The sequence below is a fragment of the Bos indicus genome, chromosome 17 (assembly GCF_029378745.1).
Source record: "Bos indicus isolate NIAB-ARS_2022 breed Sahiwal x Tharparkar chromosome 17, NIAB-ARS_B.indTharparkar_mat_pri_1.0, whole genome shotgun sequence".
NCBI lineage: Eukaryota > Metazoa > Chordata > Mammalia > Artiodactyla > Bovidae > Bos > Bos indicus.
The window spans coordinates 63,732,499-63,750,519 of record NC_091776.1 but is presented as its reverse complement, the minus strand read 5'-3'; the positions used below and the strand labels follow the sequence as shown (position 1 = coordinate 63,750,519).

Below are 18,021 nucleotides of genomic sequence, written 5' to 3'. Positions count from 1 at the left end.
TTTTTTTGTTTTTTAATGTTGTTTTCTGCAGCTTAAAAAAATATATTCGTTTTGGCCATGCCGGTCTTTGTTGCTGCACGCCAGCTTTTCTCTGGTTGTGGCGAGCGGGAGCTGCCCTCCCATTGTGATGAGACGGCCTCTTCTGGTGGTGCCTTCTCCTGTTACAGAGGACGGACTGCAGGCACATGGGCTTCAGTGGTGCAGCTTGCAGCCTCCAGAGTGTGGGCTCAGTACTTAGGGCACAGGGGCTTAGTTACTCTGGGGCATGTGGGGTCGTCTTACACCAGCGACTGAACCCGTGTCCCCTGTGTTGGCAGGCAGATTGCTAACCACTGGGCCACCAGGGAAGTCCCAGCACGTTCACTTTTATTCCCAATAAATAGGAGGGAAAAGAACCAGTTGGTATTTTCTTAGAGTTCTTGAATAGCCTTCTAGCTGCTATGAGCTCCTAACTAAAAAAACCTTTGTTTTTTACCCTTCCCTCCCTAGGAGAGAGATTGATGAGTTTTTTAAAGCAGAAGACTCTGGGTCCAGTAAAAGAAGCGCACTTTGTATTTTTAAGATTGCCAGGAAACTGCTGTTCTTGTTCAGAATTAAAGAGGATAATGAGGTAAAATAACAGCAAACACACGTCATGCTTCCTATGCGTCAGATCCTTTTATAAGTATTTGATAAATATTAACTCGTGTTCCTTACAGCAGCTCTGTGAGTCAGGTTGTGTTACCCCCAGGTCCTGCCCCTTTTGTTTTCTTGGAAGCTGTTTTGTAGGGATTATACCCAGTGCTGAGAATCATCATCATTTTTTTTTTCAATAAAGAAATTTGGGGGATTTTTTTTGCTTGTTTGTTTATTTTTTACCATTTATTTATTTGGCCATGTGGCATGTGGGATCTTATTTCCCTGACCAGGGATCAAACCTGTGCCCCCTGCAGTGAAAGCACAGAGTCTCAACCACAGGATGGCCAGGGAAGGCCCTCATCACGATTGATTTCATGGTAACTCCTGTAAGCAGTTGTCCTCAGATGTGTATAGAAGCCAGACAGGTCAGCAGATGAGTGAGAGAAGCTGTTCATGAGTTACAGCACAGTACAGATCATAATTCATGGTAACTGACAGATGGTGGTGAGGGCATCGGAGGGAGAGGTAGGCTGTGCCATGACCAACCAAAGGAGCAGCCATCCCTTGGCTCCAGCCGTTGGGAGACTGATACTCTGGTATTTTTTAAAGAGATGCTAGAGATCTTTGCTACTGTTTTCTAATTTGAAAAAAAGTGAAACTCACTCATGTCCAACTCTTTGCGACCCCATGGACTATAGGCCACAAAGCTCCTCTGCCCATGGGATTTCCCAGGCAAGAATACTGGAGTGGGTTGCCATTCCCTTCTCCAGGGGCTTTTCCTGACCCCAGGAATCAAACCCAAGTCTCCTGCCTTGGCAGATGGATTCTTTACTGTCTGAGCCACCAGGGAAGCCTGGTTGGCAGCTAATTTGAAATTTCTTCTAAAATCCTGCACACCAAACAAACCATGCTAGTTGTACCTTTGGAGTTAGAACCATCAGCCTAGAAAGTAGGGTTCCAAGGAAGGAGCTAGTTATCTGTGACAGTTGTAAGGATACCACTGGGGAGTCCTCTGTGTTCCCAGGGTCAGGCATCCATCGCAGCTAAGCGTCTCGTTGCACCAGACCCTCTTCTGGGTACTGGGGTTCCCGAAAGAAACAGAATGGGTGCCATAGCCCAGCAGAGGGGAGAGGAGGACACTGGCACTGAGCCCAGTCACTCAGGTGGGGACAGTCGGTGGGGAGGGAAGGGCTCCCCAGTGAGCAGAGGAGGAGACCGCAACTTAGCGTGGCCGGGGGCCGCCGGGGCCGCACCGCTTCTAAGGGTGGACCCAGGGTTGGCAGAGCCAGAGTGTGACCCGGGCTCCAGTTTCCACTTTTCTTGCTTTTGCGTTTCAAGATACAAGTGATGATATGACAGCTTGTGAGGCAAAAGTCCACATGCATGGCGCTTACAAAACGGCAAATGGCTGAGCACGGTTGAGGAGAAACAGCTGCTGGTCTGCGGGACTCCAGGCCCAGTTTGCCAGGCTGATCTTGTTTTCCAAAAGGACCCCTACTCTAGAACACACCCAGGGCTCCTCCTGCCTGCAGGCCACCCGTTGGAGAACCTTTCCTCAATCTTTCTGATATCCTCGGTCTCCACATCTACCAGTTGGAATTAAATAGGGTCTCCACATCTGCCAGTTGGAATTAAATAGGGTCCCCACGTGAGTCATTTGGCATGCCACACCAAGGGAACATGTGAGGCTGCCTGATGTCTCTGTTCATTGTGGGAATGTATAACCCCCATTATGCCTCTCTGCAGAGATTTGAGAAGTTGTGTCGCTGTATCCTGAGCAGCATGGAAGCTGAGAATGAACCCAAGGTGAGTGGGGTTGGTAGGGGGGTGCCAAAAAGTCTCCCACCACCCCACAAGCCGGCCTGCTTGGCTCTGAAAGTTCCCCTTGAATGTTCTGACTATTGTGTATGGGTCTGCTTATGTTCATGTGGGTGTGCGCATGTGCTAAGTTGCTTCGGTCGTGTTTGACTCTGCGATCCTATGGACTGTAGCCCACCAGGCTCCTCTGTCCATGGGATTCTCCAGGCAAGAATACTGGAGTGGGTTGGCATATGTTCACATCCACACGCAAATAAGTAATGGATCAGAAATACTAACAAAGTACAGTTGATTTCCTCAGTCTCTGCGTTATCCAAGAAGCTGTGTTTAGCCCTTGCCTCTTACTCAGGACGGCAAATCCCCTTACCAGGCTGTTTACCTTTGAGTTTAGTGTTAAAATGAGTCCTGTTGTTGTTTAGTCCCTCAGTCGTGTCTGACTCTTTTGCAACCCTATGGACTATAGTCTGCCAGGCTCTTCTGTCCATGGGATTTCCCAGGCAAGAATACTGCAGTGGGTTGCCATTGCCTTCTCCAGGGCATCTTCCAACCCAGCAATTGAACCAGTGTCTCCTGTATGGGCGGGTGGATTCTTTACTGTTGAGCCACCAGGGAAGCCCAGAAGAAATCCTACTCGCTGCTTATTTATCCATTCATCCCCCACCTCGTCTGACTCTAGACCTGGCTGTTTGATCCCATTCCAGTCTCTGAAATATATGTCATTTAATCGTGTAACTGGCCATTACGTTCCTCTTTTTTTCCTGCCTGCAGGTGTGGTACGTGTCCCTGGCTCTTTCCAAGGATCTCACTCTCCTATGGATTAAACAGATCAAAGACATCCTGTGGTATTGCTGTGAGTTTCTTGAGCAGCTCAAGGTAAAAAATAAAAACAAGACTGTAAGCCTGTCCTTTGCACGTGCGGGCTGCAGGGTGTGCTTTCGGAGTCCTCGTGACTCACTCATAGATGTTACTACCTGTGTGATCTCCCAGCTGGAGTCTAGTAATGAATTACTGGAGCCCTGTCCCTGGAGAGAGTGAGTGAGATGCTGTTATCAGCCTGAGCGCCTTTTTCATGCACAAAGTTTTGAATATTGACCTGGTCTCACCACAGTCTTGATGCCAGGAATCTGTTGTTTTCCCTTCTGTCCTTTTGATGTAGTGGATACTCTAGAGTTGACATTGTCATGTGAGTCAGGCCCCTGTGACCAGTGCAGACATCCGACATGAGTGCAGCTGGTAATACACACGAGCTACGGAAGGAAGAGGACATCTTGTTGTAGAGTCTTTCTGTAAGAGGCAGCTGGGGATGACGAGCCAGGGGCTGCTGGAGTTGCCATCTCTTCACTGCTGTCCTCTGTGCTCCCTTTGGGAATCCCCTCGGCCTCTCCTGCTGTAATCACGGTGGCCAGTGGTTCTGGGCCTTACGTCCTTACTGTGTCCTGACCAAAGGGAAAAGGGAGGGCTCCCCTCCACACACCAGTTCAGAGATCTGGGCGGACTCGTAAAGGTCCAGTGGGATCCTGGCCTCAACCCTGCCCTGGGCACGGTGGCAAGACAGATGGAGTGCCGCCCTCAGCCCCGCCTGGTCCAGTGCCCTCCCTTGTGTTTCAGGAAGGCGGGCAGGGTGTGTGTGTGTGCCAACAGCGGCCATTTCCACTTCGCTCGTGTGGAGGCTAGACGTTTCAGGGGCAGAGGCTTGGCGTGGACCCTGCTGGTGACTGAGTTATGGAGCAAATGTTGCCAGAGCCCCCAGTGATCCATTCCCAGACGTCTCTCTGAAGGCGCTCGCGAATGGCTCTCTCAGCCTTGACCCAGGAGAAAGCATAAATTATAGTCATCATCATAGGAATAGCCAGTATTACCTAGTGTGATCTGTGTGCCAGGTGCTCTTCCTAGTGCTTTATATACATTAATCCATTTGTGTCTCATAACAACCCAATGGAAGAAGCAGCGTTACTGTCTCCAGTCAACAGGGGAGGAAGTACAGAGAGGTTAGGAAACTTGCCCAAGATCACACAGCTAGTAAGTGGTAAAGCCAGAAGTCTGCGCTCACTGTCCTTGTTCTGTTCGATTGCATTTCTTCTCTGTGGCTGCAGTGTACACGCACACACGTGTTAAGTACTAAACGCGTACATGTAAGCAAGCCAGCGCTGGTCATCTTGTTTTCTAAGAATTCTCAATTCACCAGTCTTAAGTGTCTTTCAGGTTCTGTGGTCAAGCCCTCATGTGCCAAAATCCCCATCATTTAACTCCTGAAGCAGTGACTCCTCGAGAGAAAAAGAATAAAAGCTTAGAATCCCGACTCGTTTGTCTGCAGTCAGAAACGTTGTAAATGGATTGTTTTGCTGCCTTGGGCTGGAGGGCGCATGTCTCAGTCTCACTCTGTTGTTTATAGCCGGAAATTTTGCAAGACTCCAAACTCATCACCCTGTACCTCACGATGCTTGTCACCTTCACGGACACGTCAACGTGGAAAATTCTCCGGGGAAAAGGTCGGTGAGACTCACTTCAAAGTCTTCCCCAAGTCGCATTTCCATAGAGAGTTTGGGAGTTTGGGGGACCTTTTCAAGAAGTGTTTTTGCCGCCATGAGCCTCAGGGAGGGGCCTGGAACCACACGCATGGAGATGGCCTTGGCGTGTCCCATCCCGCTGCCCCACGGTGTCTAGAACACGCTCAGTATCGAGAGAAGGCACGGTCCCTCTGAGCTCACTTGTTAACAGCGCCCAGAGCATCACAGCCTCCAGGCGATCATATTCACTTAAGCCTCGTCGCTTCACATGGAGGATGTTCAGCAGCAAATAATTCTATTTTAGGGACTTCTCTGGTGGTCCAGTGGTTAAGACTCCATGCTTCCAATGCTGGGGTCGTGGGTTCTCTGGAGAACTAAGATCCTGCATGCTGTACAACGCAGCCTAAAAACACTAAAAGCTCATAAGATAATTCTGCTTTGCCCATAAAACTGCCTCTGTCCCTGAATCCTAAACTCAGCCTCACGTGTTTTATACATTCATGTCGTTCATCCATTCATCATAGCGTACTCTGTGCAAGGTGCTGAGCAGGCACCAGAGTTGTGGGAAAGGTCACTGTCCTCCAGGGGCTTTAGGGCTGAACTCTGTGCGCCCACCCCTCCTCAACACACTTGAGTCTGGGGGCCGGAGAGGAGACAGATGTTAGAGAGAGTATGGGGCTTCCCTGGTGGCTCAGTAGTAAAGAATCCACCTGCCGGTGCAGGAGATCTGAGTTTGATCCCTGGGTCGGGAAGATCTCTTGGAGAAGGAAGTGGCAACCCACTCCAGTATTCTTGCCTGGAGAATCCCCTGGACAGAGGAGCCCTGTGGACTGCAGTCCATGAGGCTGTAAGAGTCAGACGTGACTTAGTGAGTGAACGACAACGTGTACATATATATATATTTATATGAATATGTGTGACTGTATGAGTGATGTATGTGAGTATGTACAGGTCACGACACCAGTGTGGCAGGTGGCGCTTGGAAGGAGGAGCCCAGGAGAAGTGAGGTGCAGTGGGGTGAGAGGCCCTGCCTTGTGTGGGGCTCAGGCTTTCCTGAAGAAGCGGTGTCTGAGCTGAGAGCTGGAGGGAGAGGTAGGGTGCGCAGAGGACGGACAGAACTTTGAAGCAGAGGAAACTGTTGTGCCAAGGCTGCAGGCCAGGAAGGAGGGATTCTCTGGGGCCTGATCCTGGACTCTGGGTGGGGGGGGGTCGGGGAAGAAGCATTTAAAACGTGTTGTGTTTTGGGCCCTGCCAGGGACCTTGTGTCCCAGTGGGAAGCGGAGGTTGCCGCAGTGGGTACAAAGTGCCAGGCCCTCGGAGGGACGTAGAAAAGGTGCTGCAGGAGCTTGGAGGCCGAGGACGGTGCTTCTGGAAACCGATAGGACCCTTCTCTTAAGAGGTGACCCTTGAACCAGGCCTTGCAGGAGGGAGAATCCTGAAAATACCGCATCTCTTCTGATACCAGGCCCAAGGGGAGCAGGAAGGCAAGCCAGAGGAGCTCTGGTTTCCTTACGGCCCGGAGCCTGGGGACATAAACAGTTCACGTGACGGTCAGAGGTTAGTTTTTTTTTTTTTTTTTCTTTCTCAGACTTTTTTCCTTCATTCAGGTGAGAGTCTTCGACCAGCCCTGAACCACATCTGTGCAAACATAATGGGCCATCTCAACCAGCGTGGATTCTACCCTGTTCTGCAGGTCTGTGACTTCATTCTTGACGTGTGGCTTCATTCTCCAATACCTCAACTTGGGTTTTACCTCTGGTTTTGGCATATCTGCCGCCCGCCTCAGAGCAGTAGTTTGTGCAGGAAGGGCTTACAGCCCAGCGCCCTCTCCGCCCTCCCCCGCCTCAGGGTTTGTGTAAAAAGGGGACAGTGGCTGGGATCCCTTTGTTGTGTTTACCTGTTAGTTGTAAGGACAGTCCAGTCACTTGAAGCTGGAGCTCGGGCAGGAGGCCTCAGGACGCGCCCCGTCAGGCTCCTTCTTGGTCAGCGCCTAGGACTGTCTTTCTCGTCCCACGTCCTCCAGCAGCCTTTGGTCCACCCTGCGTGTTATCAGGCCAGTTCGCATATCCAGGGAATTGTCAGAAATCTGTCTCATCAGTGTTTAAAAGTACTTTGGAATTCCGGAGTTTGAGAAGTGACGTGGATTGAGTCCATCCTTCCACCTGGGGCTGCGGTGGGCTCTCATCTAGTTGGGTTTCCTTTTCTCCTCATGACAGCCCTGCGAAGCGCCATGGCGGCCCAGGGTGGATTCTCCACAGCTCCTCTCAGTGGCAGCTTCTGCTTCACACCCTAACTCCGAAATGCTTCTAAAATAGTTGCGATCTTAAATCTGGTATTCTTTCTATCAGCTGTTAATTTTTTTTAGCTATTATTCTTAAAAACTTAGGTGTAATACTTAAAGTAGAGTGGGACAACGGACCTCCATACCCATTAGTTTTCTTTCATTTTTTTAGAAACATCCTAATACGTTTTTTTTTTAATCTGAAGCACTCGTTGTACCTTTTTTACGTACACGTGAATATAAAGTTGGCATCACCCCGACCAGTTACGATGTTCTTTTCAGATCCTGCTAACCCGTGGCCTGGCGAGACCCCGGCCTTGTCTATCCAAAGGCACTTTAACGGCCGCCTTTTCCCTAGCGATGCGGTAAGTAGGGAGCTGTAGCTGAGGGGCTGGTGTGCTTCTGAAGGCACCTTCTCTTGCAGACTCCTTTTGAAGAAGGCCAGCTAGCGAGTGTTTTCAGATCTTCTGTCACAGCTGCTCTGCCACTGTAGCCAGGCAGCCACAGATGGAGATGGCTGTGTGTTCCCAAGAAACTCTATTTACAAAAATCAGCAGTGGGCAGATTTTGACCTGTGGGCAACAGTTTGCCAAGCTGGTCTAGAAACCATTAGCCACATGGGACTCTTTCAAATGGAAATGTATTAAAATTAAATACAATTAAGAATTCAGTTCCTTGATTTCATTAGCCACATTTCAGGTGGCTCAGAGACCACAGGTGACTAGTGAAAACCATATTGACAGTACAACTTAAGGAATATTTCCATCATCACAGGAGGTTTGGTTGGACAAGCCTGCTCTATCTGATGAGAACTCTATGTAAAAAGTCAAAAGAAAGGGGAGATTAATGATATATTTTATTTAAACCACTGTATCTAAAATTGCCATCTTTGCATGGAATCAATACTTTTATTTATTCTCATTAAAATTGTTTGCATGCTCTGTCACGTAAGTTGTATCCGACTCTTTGTGACCCCACAGATTGTAACCCGCCAGGCTCCTCTGTCCGTGGGATTTCCCAGGCAGGAATAACTGGAGTAGGTTGCCATTTCCTTCTCCAGGGAATCTTCCCGACCCAGGGATTGAACCTACCTCTCCTGCGATGGCAGACGAGTTCTTTACCCCTGAGCCACGGGAAGCCCTGTTGGTGACTTAGCAGCAAACACACCCATGTCAGCATCACAGCGCTGGCAGCCCAGGAGCCCCTCTCTGTTTCCTTTCCTGTCACTACTCCCTCCTCCTCTCCCATGTATATAGTTTCTTATCCTGCTCTTTTTAAGTCAGTTAAAGAGTGAGGATTCTCTGATGTCAGTAAAACTTCAGTGAATTGATTTTTTCATAGCTTCATCATAAGCCATCACTGATTCAGCCCTTCCCCCAGGGGATGGGCCCATTTCACATCCAGTCTTCCTTGAAGTCCTGTGAAGCATACCTTCAGGGGATTTGGGGGTGTTGGTGGGATTGTTCTTCTGTTCCAGGTTTGCAGTACAGTCCTCTTGAGTGAGGTGATCTGTCTGTGTCTAGCCCCGTGCTTGCTGCACAATTTTCAGACAATCTAATCCGGCCGTTCCTCATCCACATCGTGTCCGTGCCCGCCCTCGTGACTCATCTCAGCACCGTGACCCCCGAGGTCAGTGGGCTCTGCACTCCCGCAATCCCATTTTTGCCTTTGTCCTTAGAATAGAAATTTTAGCCTCTTCTCCTGACGTTTCTCCAAAATCAGTAGCCACCGTAGACATACTCAGGCTGGAAGCCCAAAGAAAAGGGGTCTCATCTTTGTTTTCTCCCTGGTGATGGAGAACATGTTTGGCAGCCAGGGGGTGGTCTGCAGGTGACGGGGTTCACACTCTGGTGGGAAATTCCTCCTGTCAGCCTCCACTTTAACAGTCTGCGATTGTTCGCAGCGCCTCACTGTTTTAGAATCTCATGACATGCTCCGTAAATTCATCGCATTTTTAAGAGATGAAGATCGATGCCGTGATGTGTGTGAAAGCTTGGAAGGATGCCATACGCTTTGTCTCATGGGTGAGTACCCACGGTCAGAATTTGATGGTGTCCTGGGCATGGGCAAAAGCCCAGGGGTTTTGCTTTCCACCATTCTGGAGACCACGAGCTGTTTTTAGTACAAGCTGGAAGTGCTTGCAGTAAAAGGTGAATAGTTAAACTAGATACATAAAATTGAAAGTCACATGGAAAATGTATCAGCATGGCAGACCAGGGGAGTGACCGTAAGTGAATGTTACATTTCAGCCCTTTTGCTTCCTGGCAGCCAGGGAAAAATGGAAACGTGTGAGTTCCTGGAGAATTCTCAGCTCAGGAGAGCAGAGAGCACAATGGGTGGGGCTTAGACCAGAATGGAGTCTAGCATTTATTTTACATTTTCATTTAGATGAGGAAAGGGTTTGTGGATAGGAGAGTTTAAAACAGCAGAATTCTGTTTGCCTCATTAGAGGAAATAGAGGAATTAGAAATTAGAGGGGGAAAAAAGGGTTAGAGGAAATATAAAAAGGTTCTTAGGGCTACATTTTAAAGGAGTCGATGGTAAGAGTAAGACATTAAGTAACTTCAGTGAACACTAAATAACAGTGGTTTTCCAGGACTTTCAGATCTTCTTCAGAAGATCATTCTTTGTGTTGACCCTTGATTTTAGAATACTAGTATAATGAAGTGTTATGCTCACTTAAAAATCTGGCCTTTTGCTTGTTACTTCAAATAATCCTCACATCAAGATAGGGGATCCTTGTTCCAATGTTGCAGAGGAGGAAGCAGACTCGAGAGGTGGGTTGAGGGTCGGCCAGCTCGCCTGCAGCAGAGCCTGGACTGGAGGCCGGATCGGCCTGTTTCTGAGCCCTGACCTGTGCTGCAGCCCCAGCACCACAGGTCCCTCTCCAGGGACTTTATTCCTGCCCATGGACATGGGTGCCTGGGCCCGGGGCAGGGAGCAGGGCTGGGAGGCGAGGAAGCATGTTGGCCCCGGCCCATCGCACTCCACCTTCTCTTTGCAGGCAACCTCCTACAGTTGGGCTCCCTCAGCCCCAGGGTGTTAGAGGAGGAGACAGACGGCTTCGTGAGTCTGCTCACCCAGATGCTCTGCTACTGTCAGAAGTACGTGTCCCAGAAGAAGTCCAACCTGACCCACTGGCACCCCGTCCTCGGCTGGTTCTCCCAGTCCGTGGACTACGGGTGAGTCCTGGAGGCAGAGCCCTGCCTGTCTTGTCTCCTTCTCCTGCCTGCCTCCCACCACTGCCCCCGCCTCTCGTCGAGATTGGTGGGCCAGCTATGAAGACGACGGCGCACTAGGCATCAGGCAGCTTTCATCGACGGGGTGGTGAACAGGATGGAATCAGGATGAAGAGCGAACAGGTCGAGGGTGGCTGGGAGGCGACTGAGACCCATGGGGCCTGGGGAGAGCCGTGGGGCTGCCCCAGCAAAGGAAGCCTGGGTGGAGCACAAGCTGAGGAGGAGATCGGTGCCACTGCACCCGGGCCTCGGCGGCAGTTTGGGGACCCCACACCTCTCTTAGGGTCCTATTTGCCGTGCCGAGGGGCAGTTCCCAGCCACCCCTCCAGATGGCCTCCTGTCATGTGGGGTTGACATGCCCCCTCTCCTGCTCTCGCCCAGCCTCAACGAGTCCATGCCCTTGATCACCAAGCAGCTGCAGTTCCTGTGGGGGGTGCCTCTTATCCGGGTCTTCTTCAGCGACATCCTGAGCAAGAAGCTGCTGGAGACCCAGGAGCCGGCCCACGCGCCGCCGGCCTCCCCGCAGAACGTGCTGCCCGTGAAGAGTGAGTGGCTCCGCCTGCCCCAAGTCCAGCTCCTCAATGGCCCTGGGTGCCTGGGAGTCCCCTCTGTCACATGACCTCTGTCCTCTCTCTTGAAGATTTGAGATGGCTTAAGTCTAACAGAACAGTGAGAGAAAATCCTTAGGGAGAGAAAACAAGGGCTAGGGAATAACTGTGAACAAAATTAAGGTCGAGTGTCCTGAGCATCCATAGATGGTCCATGAGGGCGGCTGCACTCATTTCTGAGCTTCCATTCGGCTGGAAGTTTCTATTTTTGGCTTTGAATTTCTAATAGCCAGAAATGAGAAGGAATTTATGGACCTTTTCTTATTCTCATTAGTAGAAAGAAGGAGGAGGACTGATTTCTTAAGGGAGGTAGAGCTTTTCTGAGTTTCTAGTCATAAAAGATAACCTCCCCTGTGGAATTCCTAATATAGGGACAGTGGTCACTGGGCAGGCTGCCACCTCAGTGTCCCCCTTGCAGGATCCATGGAAGCGGGTCCCATGGAAAGGTTTCTCATAGCCCGTGCCGGTAAAATGAAGGCAGTGCTTCTGGCACATAATTTGGAGGGCTTACCTGCCTGTGGCAGATTGTGGGGTTCAGTGTGGCTTTTCTCCTGCCGCCCAGCGTATTGCAGAGTTCCATGTTGTAGCCATCAGTGAGCACAGGCTTGTACCTTCAGCAGGATATAAATGGGAAGGTGTAAACGAGTGCAACCCCAAACCGAATATGTGTACTTGAAGTTGATGCTGCTACTTGCCTCTGAAAGCACAGCACGTTGGGAATCAGCCAGGCCCCACACTTCTCCCCCCTTCCCCTAGTAGAGTCCTCAGATTTTACCTTTGTGGGTTCTAAAGTTAAGTGGTTACAGTAAAGGAATCCACAAACTGAATCGATACGTTCTGCTTGTTCTGAAGAGTCTCCTATTCTGAAGAGGTCTTTGTGTTCTCCCAAAAACCTGTTGTCACTGCTTTTCTGATTTACCCCAAAGAGAGGATTCGAATCACAGGAGAGCCTCCCTGTCTGGCTCCGGCTGGAAGTTTGGAGCTCTACTGAAACGCCCTTCCCTTTTCTGGGGAGGCGTTGGGCAGATGGCTGAGCTCCTACTCACATGCTCCCTCTCCTCTCGCCGGCAGCTCTCCTAAAGCGAGCGTTTCAGAAGTCAGCGTCAGTCCGCAACATACTGAGGCCCGTCGGGGGCAAGCGTGTGGACTCCGCGGAGGCGCAGAAGGTCTGCAGGGTCTGCGTCCTCTACCAGACTTCGCTGGCGACTCTCACCCAGATCCGGCTGCAGGTCCTCACAGGTCCGGGGTCCCAGGGCGGCCTTTGCCCTCGCTCACATCTGCCAGACCAGTTCTCTAAGATGTTGATTCTCTCCTGGCTTCCTTGACTCAGAAATCATGTTGAAGAAGGGTGTCTTTGCTGTTCTTCTTAGAGATTGGCCCACCTCAGCTATAGCTCGAGTTCATCCTGGGCCTAGCACTTCTAGTTTGTTCCTGAGACCTGGCTTTTATTTCCATTATGAAGTACAACTGGCTTTCTAAAAAAGTTAATTTTTTTTTAATGAAGAGAAAACTAGAAAAGACAAGAAACAGAGAAAAGAAAATTTAAACCACTCTTAATCCCCCAGTCTGTAGGTAACCATTTGGTCCTGAGTGTGTTACATATATATGTATTTAGATTGAAATGTATAGTTTTTTTCCCCTTTCTGTTAATCACATTATAAGCATTTTGTCTCAGAATTCTTTAAAACCTCACTTTTTTTAAACTTTTAATTTTGTATTGGGGTATAGCCAATTAACAATGTTGTGTTAGCTTCAGGTGGACAACAAAAGGGACTCAGCCATACATGTACATGTATCCATTCTCCCCGGACTCCCCTCCCATCCAGGCTGCCACTTAACATTGAGCAGAGTTCCCTGTGCTCTACCGTAGGTCCTTGTTGTTAAACTCTCATTTTTATTGGCTGCAGGAGACCTCATTTCATGGATGTGCCCGACATTTTCCTTTTTAGCTGAGCAGGGAAGAAAGTCCCCACTGTGAGCAGAGAATTGGGCATCAGGGCTTGGAAGTTGCAGTGCGAGAATTGTTCGTATGGTTGGTATTGTGAGGACAAAATGTAAGCCTTGAAGCTGCTGACTGCATAAAGGGTCAAGAATTTCTCTGTTGCTTTTTACATTTTTTTGAATCAAATTGCTGCTGCTTCTGTCTTTCACTCTTACCTTGTGTTGTTGTTCAGTCGCTCAGTCGTGTCTGACTCTGTGACCTCATGGACAGGCTTCCCTGTCCTTCACTCTTTCCCAGAGTTTGCTCAGACTCGTGTCCATTGAGTCGGTGATGCCATCCAACCATCTCATCTTCTGTCATCACTTACTTACTCATCTTCAAATATTTATAGAGCCTGTGAGTGTTGGGCATTGAAGACACAAGAGGGAATAAGACAGCCAAGATCTGTGTTCCCAAAAGTGTTGCATTCTAGTAGTGTGAAGACAATAATAAGCAAGAGGTAAATACATTTGCTATAATGAAGGGCGCTGTGACAGTCAGAGTGATGAGAGACGTTGTTGACTTGGACCAGAGCACATTTGGGGCCAGACAGTTGTGTGTTGTGAAGGTGGTCCTATCCATTGGAGGATGTTCAGCTGCCCCTGGCACCTTACCTACAGGGTCCAGTAGCCCCTCTTCCCCACTCATGACAACCATACGTGTCTCCCAGCATTGTCCAGTGCCCCTTCTGGGGCAAATCATTCCTGGTTGAGAATCATTGGGCCAATGGGGATGAAAGTGGGAGGATTATGATGTGTTTTAGAGGTGGAATCGACAGGTCTCACGGGTAGATTGGATCTGGGGAAGTGAGGTGAGATCAAGGGGCATCTAGAGTTCTCTTGGGCTGTGATGAGTTTAGGGTGCCTGCTGGACCCGCAGTGGAGATGCCAAGCCAGCATGCGAATGTGCTGCTCGGGGGTTGAGCAGAGGGGCGGGTGAAAGGCCTGGGGCTGAGGGCCGCTTTCCTGAGTGCAAAGGAGGGGGCACAGATGAACTGGCATCCCAGCACCCAGTGGGAGAGTCCGGGAAGCATACTGAGTCAGATTTTGAGGTTGTAGCCTGTGTCCAATTTTTTAAGATAACCAGAGTAAACAGCCCCCATTGTCCCAGTGAGAGCATCCAAAAGAAGTTTCCTGGGCAAGCAGAGAATACATGATTTTAGGGAATTCCCTGGCAGTCCAGTGGTTAGAACTCAGTGCTTTCATTGCTGGGAACCGGGTCCAGTCCCTGGATGAGGAACTACAAATCCCACAGGTTGTGCCACATGGCTAATTTAAAAAAGATAAACTAAAGTCTGTGTAGTATTCATTCTGTCAGTTTGGCTGTACACAACACTGTACACGAATGATAGAAAGTAACATAGTGGTTTTAAAAATGCTGCAGTTTTCCTGCTCTCAGTCTACAGAAGGTCTCCGTTTGTGCCCCTCACGTTCGTGTATTGGTCCTGGAGCCACATGCTGCCCCTCTGACACGGCTTCCAGACCACGGCGTCCCTGTTTCTGTCCAAGCTGCTCAGGAGGCAGCCGCAGTGAATTGGTACATCATGCTGTAAATGAGTATGTTTGCCCTGTAGAAGTACACCTGTCATCTCTGCAGTGTTAACTACTTATCCCGTTTCTTTCTTTTTTTTAAGCTGAGTTTTAATAGTTGACATGCAGCATTATCTTCGTTTCAAGTGCGCAGCATAATCGTTTGGTATTTGTACACGTTGCAAAATGATCCACACAGGCTAGTTAACATTTGTCACCATACATTGTTAAAAAAATTTTTTTTCTTTTTTTTTTTTCCTGTGATAAGGACTTTCAAGATCCACCCTCTTGGCAGCTTTCAAAACTGCAGTATATATATTGTTAACTGTGGTCCCCATGCTGTACTTTACATCCCCATGGTTTATTTATTTTATAACTTGGAGTATGTCCTTCTTTAGCTTATTTGGCTGTGCCAGGCCTTAGCTGTGGCATGCAGGATCTTTAGTTGTGACACGTGGGATCTAGTTCCCTGACCAGGGATTGACCCAGGGCGCCTGCACTGGGAGCACGGAGTCCTAGCCATGGACCCCCAGGGAAGTTTGTCGTTTTTGATCCTCTTCCCCCATTTTGCTTACCTTCCCCCGACCGCCCGCCCCCTTCCCCAGCAACCACTCATCTGTTCTGTGTCTGTTTGTTTTTAGTTCTCACATATAAATGAGATCATACAGTCCAGTTGTCCTCAGGGTCCATCCTTGTTGTTACAGGTGGCAAGATGACCGTCCTTTTTTTATGACTGAATAGTATTCCTGTGTGTGTGTGTGTGTGTACACACTGATGGATACTTAGGTTGTGTCCTTACCTTGGCTATTGTAAACAATGCTCCTGTGAACATGGGGATGCATGTGTCTTTCCAAATCAGTGTTTTTGTTTTCTTCCAATGAATGAATATGCAGAAGTAGAATTGTTGGAATCATACGGTAATTGTATTTTCTTTTTTTTTTTGAGGAATCTCCATACTGATTTCCATGATGACTGCACCAATTTACAGTCCCACCAACGGTGCACAAGGGTTCTCTTTTCTCCACATCCTCACCAGCACTAGTTAGTTCTTGTCTTTTTGAAGATAGCCGTGCTGACAGGTGTAAGGTGATCTCTTACCGTGGTTTGGTTTGCATTTCCCTGATGACGAGTAACGTTGAGCACCTTTACGTGTACCTGTTTGTATGTCTTTTCCGGAAAAATGTGCTCAGATCCTCTGACCGCTTTTTAAGCAGATGGCTTGGGGGTTTTTTTGGTGTGTTTCATGAGTTCTTCATATAATTTGGATATTAACCCCTGATCAGGTATATGATTACAAGTATTTTCTTCCATCCCTTAGATTGCCTTTTCATTTTGTGGACGATTCTTTTGCTGTGCAGAAGCTTTTTAGTTTGCTCTAGTCCCACCTGCTGATTTTTATTTTCATTGGCTTTGTTTTTTTCTGAGACCCTTGTCAAGCAACTTAAATGATTTCTTCTAGAAGTTTCATGGTTTCAGATCTTATATTCAATTCTTTAATCCATTTTGAGTTTATTTTTGTGTACGGTATAAGATCGTAGTCTAGTTTCATTCTTTCACCCATGGTGAATTTTTGTATGATGCTTCAAAGTATCTCTGCAGTGGTCGTTCACTGCTTTCCCATTTCTAAGAGATAGAATAATAGAAGTGGATGAGACAAAGCGCTGCTCAATGTGGATAAGCCTACAAGATATTTTAAAACAGGGATCAGCAAACTATGGCGCGTGGGCCAAATCAGCTCACACTTTTGTAAGTAAAGTTTTGTTGGAACACAGCTACATCCGTTTCTTTACCTATTGCCTGTGGCTGCTTCTGTTCTGCGATAGTAGCGTTGAGTAGTTTTGACGGAGACTGGTCCAGACTAAAAATCTAAAACTGCTCTCTGGCCTTTTCCACAAAAAAATTGCTAATCCCTGAAATAAAACATAAACACTGAGGGGGCGTCCCTGGTGGTCCAGTGGTTAAGACTTCACCTCGCAGTGCAGGGGTGTGGGCTCAGTCCTGGTTGGGCAGCTAAGATCCCAAGTGCCTCATGGCCAAAAAACTGAAACATACAATGGAAGCAGTGTTGTAATAAATTCGTTACTTTTCAAATGGTCCACATCAAAAAATCTTAAAAAAGAAAAACATAAACTTTGAGTCAGGTAAATCTGGGTTCTATTCTTGGGTCTGACACTTACTGGCTGTGTGATTTGGGGCCAATTACTCAATCTCTCTGGGCTTCAGTTCCCTGCCTTATAAAAGGGCAATATGGGTTTCACAAGGTAAAAGGAAGTAGTGCCTGAGTATTCAGAATGGTATCTGATACATAGTAACTAAGCACCCATTGACTCTTAGCTGCTCTTATCATTGTTCTCATGGGCAACATTGTTCTCATGATGCTTTTCTTTGTAATGGCATTTTCTTTCTGTCACACAGATTGATAAGTTTAAGTGTTTTGCTTTCCTGGAGTGGAGGAGAAATAAGGGACCAGGTGGAGCCCCACCTGAAGCTTCGGTTTCTGTCTCCTTTTTCAGGTCTCACTTACCTCGATGACCTGCTGCCCAAACTGTGGGCATTTATCTGTGAGCTGGGGCCCCACGGAGGGCTGAAGCTCTTCTTGGAGTGCCTCAACAATGACACGGAGGAGTCTAAGCAGCTTCTGGCCATGCTGATGCTGTTCTGTGACTGTTCCCGGCACCTCATCACGTAGGTTGACCACTGTGGGGCTGAGTTCCTTTCCCCGAACGTGGAGTGGAGAGACCCAACTACAGTGTCAGCAAGGAAGCCATTGCTGAGGGATTACCTCGAGCATTTGGACCCATCGTTAAAAGGGGCAGACAAGACGTTTAACAAAGTGGGGGGCTTGTAGTAGACAGCATTTGTTAGCTCCCATCCTCTACAGGAGAGCCAGGCCACTACCGCTCGATGTGGGCTTTGGGGGCCCTGGAGCTGGGTTCAGGCCACACCTTGGCTACTTACTCACTGGGCTAAGTAGTTACTCGGAAAAATTCCAGAGCCAGGGTGCAGAAGGTGGCCCAGCCACTGGCTGAGACACCCTGGGCCAGGGAGGAAGGGCCTCCGCCTCTCTGGGCCCGTTTCCTGAGCTCTAGTTGGGAACTCGTAGCGCCTCTTGGCTGTGTGGCAAGGCAAGGGAGATCAGTGTTCAGCATAGTCTCGGCACAGGAAGAGGTCAGGATGTGCTGGCGGTTCTTGTCAAGCTCACCCTGGGCAAGTTGCTCAACCTCTCTGAGCCTCGGGTTCCTCAACAGTAGAATGGAAAACAGTATTACCAATCGGATAGGGAGTGAATGAGGCAAGGAATGTCAAGGAGTTAGTATGGTGCCTGGCACGGCAGGAAATTAACAAATGTGAGCCCCCTGCCCTTCCTTTTTCTTTAAGCGTATGTGTCTACTTGAGTATTTGGTATTTTTTTTTAATTTCACTTTTTCCACAAAAGATTA

The 18,021-nt window shown here is 48.7% G+C and overlaps 1 protein-coding gene across 7 annotated transcripts in view; it reads left to right on the top strand.

Moving 5' to 3' along the window:
• UBE3B (ubiquitin protein ligase E3B) overlaps positions 1-18,021 on the top strand; it is a 46,437-nt gene that overhangs the window by 5,587 nt on the left and 22,829 nt on the right. For all 7 annotated transcript variants that reach the window (XM_019977536.2, XM_019977533.2, XM_070769713.1 and 4 more), the window contains 12 exons: positions 490-610; positions 2,365-2,424; positions 3,205-3,309; positions 4,829-4,925; positions 6,551-6,636; positions 7,507-7,589; positions 8,748-8,853; positions 9,128-9,248; positions 10,229-10,406; positions 10,845-11,008; positions 12,143-12,310; positions 17,095-17,266. In XM_019977536.2, coding sequence (XP_019833095.2) covers positions 490-610; positions 2,365-2,424; positions 3,205-3,309; positions 4,829-4,925; positions 6,551-6,636; positions 7,507-7,589; positions 8,748-8,853; positions 9,128-9,248; positions 10,229-10,406; positions 10,845-11,008; positions 12,143-12,310; positions 17,095-17,266 — 1,461 coding nt within the window. The remainder of the gene's footprint in view (positions 1-489; positions 611-2,364; positions 2,425-3,204; positions 3,310-4,828; positions 4,926-6,550; positions 6,637-7,506; positions 7,590-8,747; positions 8,854-9,127; positions 9,249-10,228; positions 10,407-10,844; positions 11,009-12,142; positions 12,311-17,094; positions 17,267-18,021) is intronic.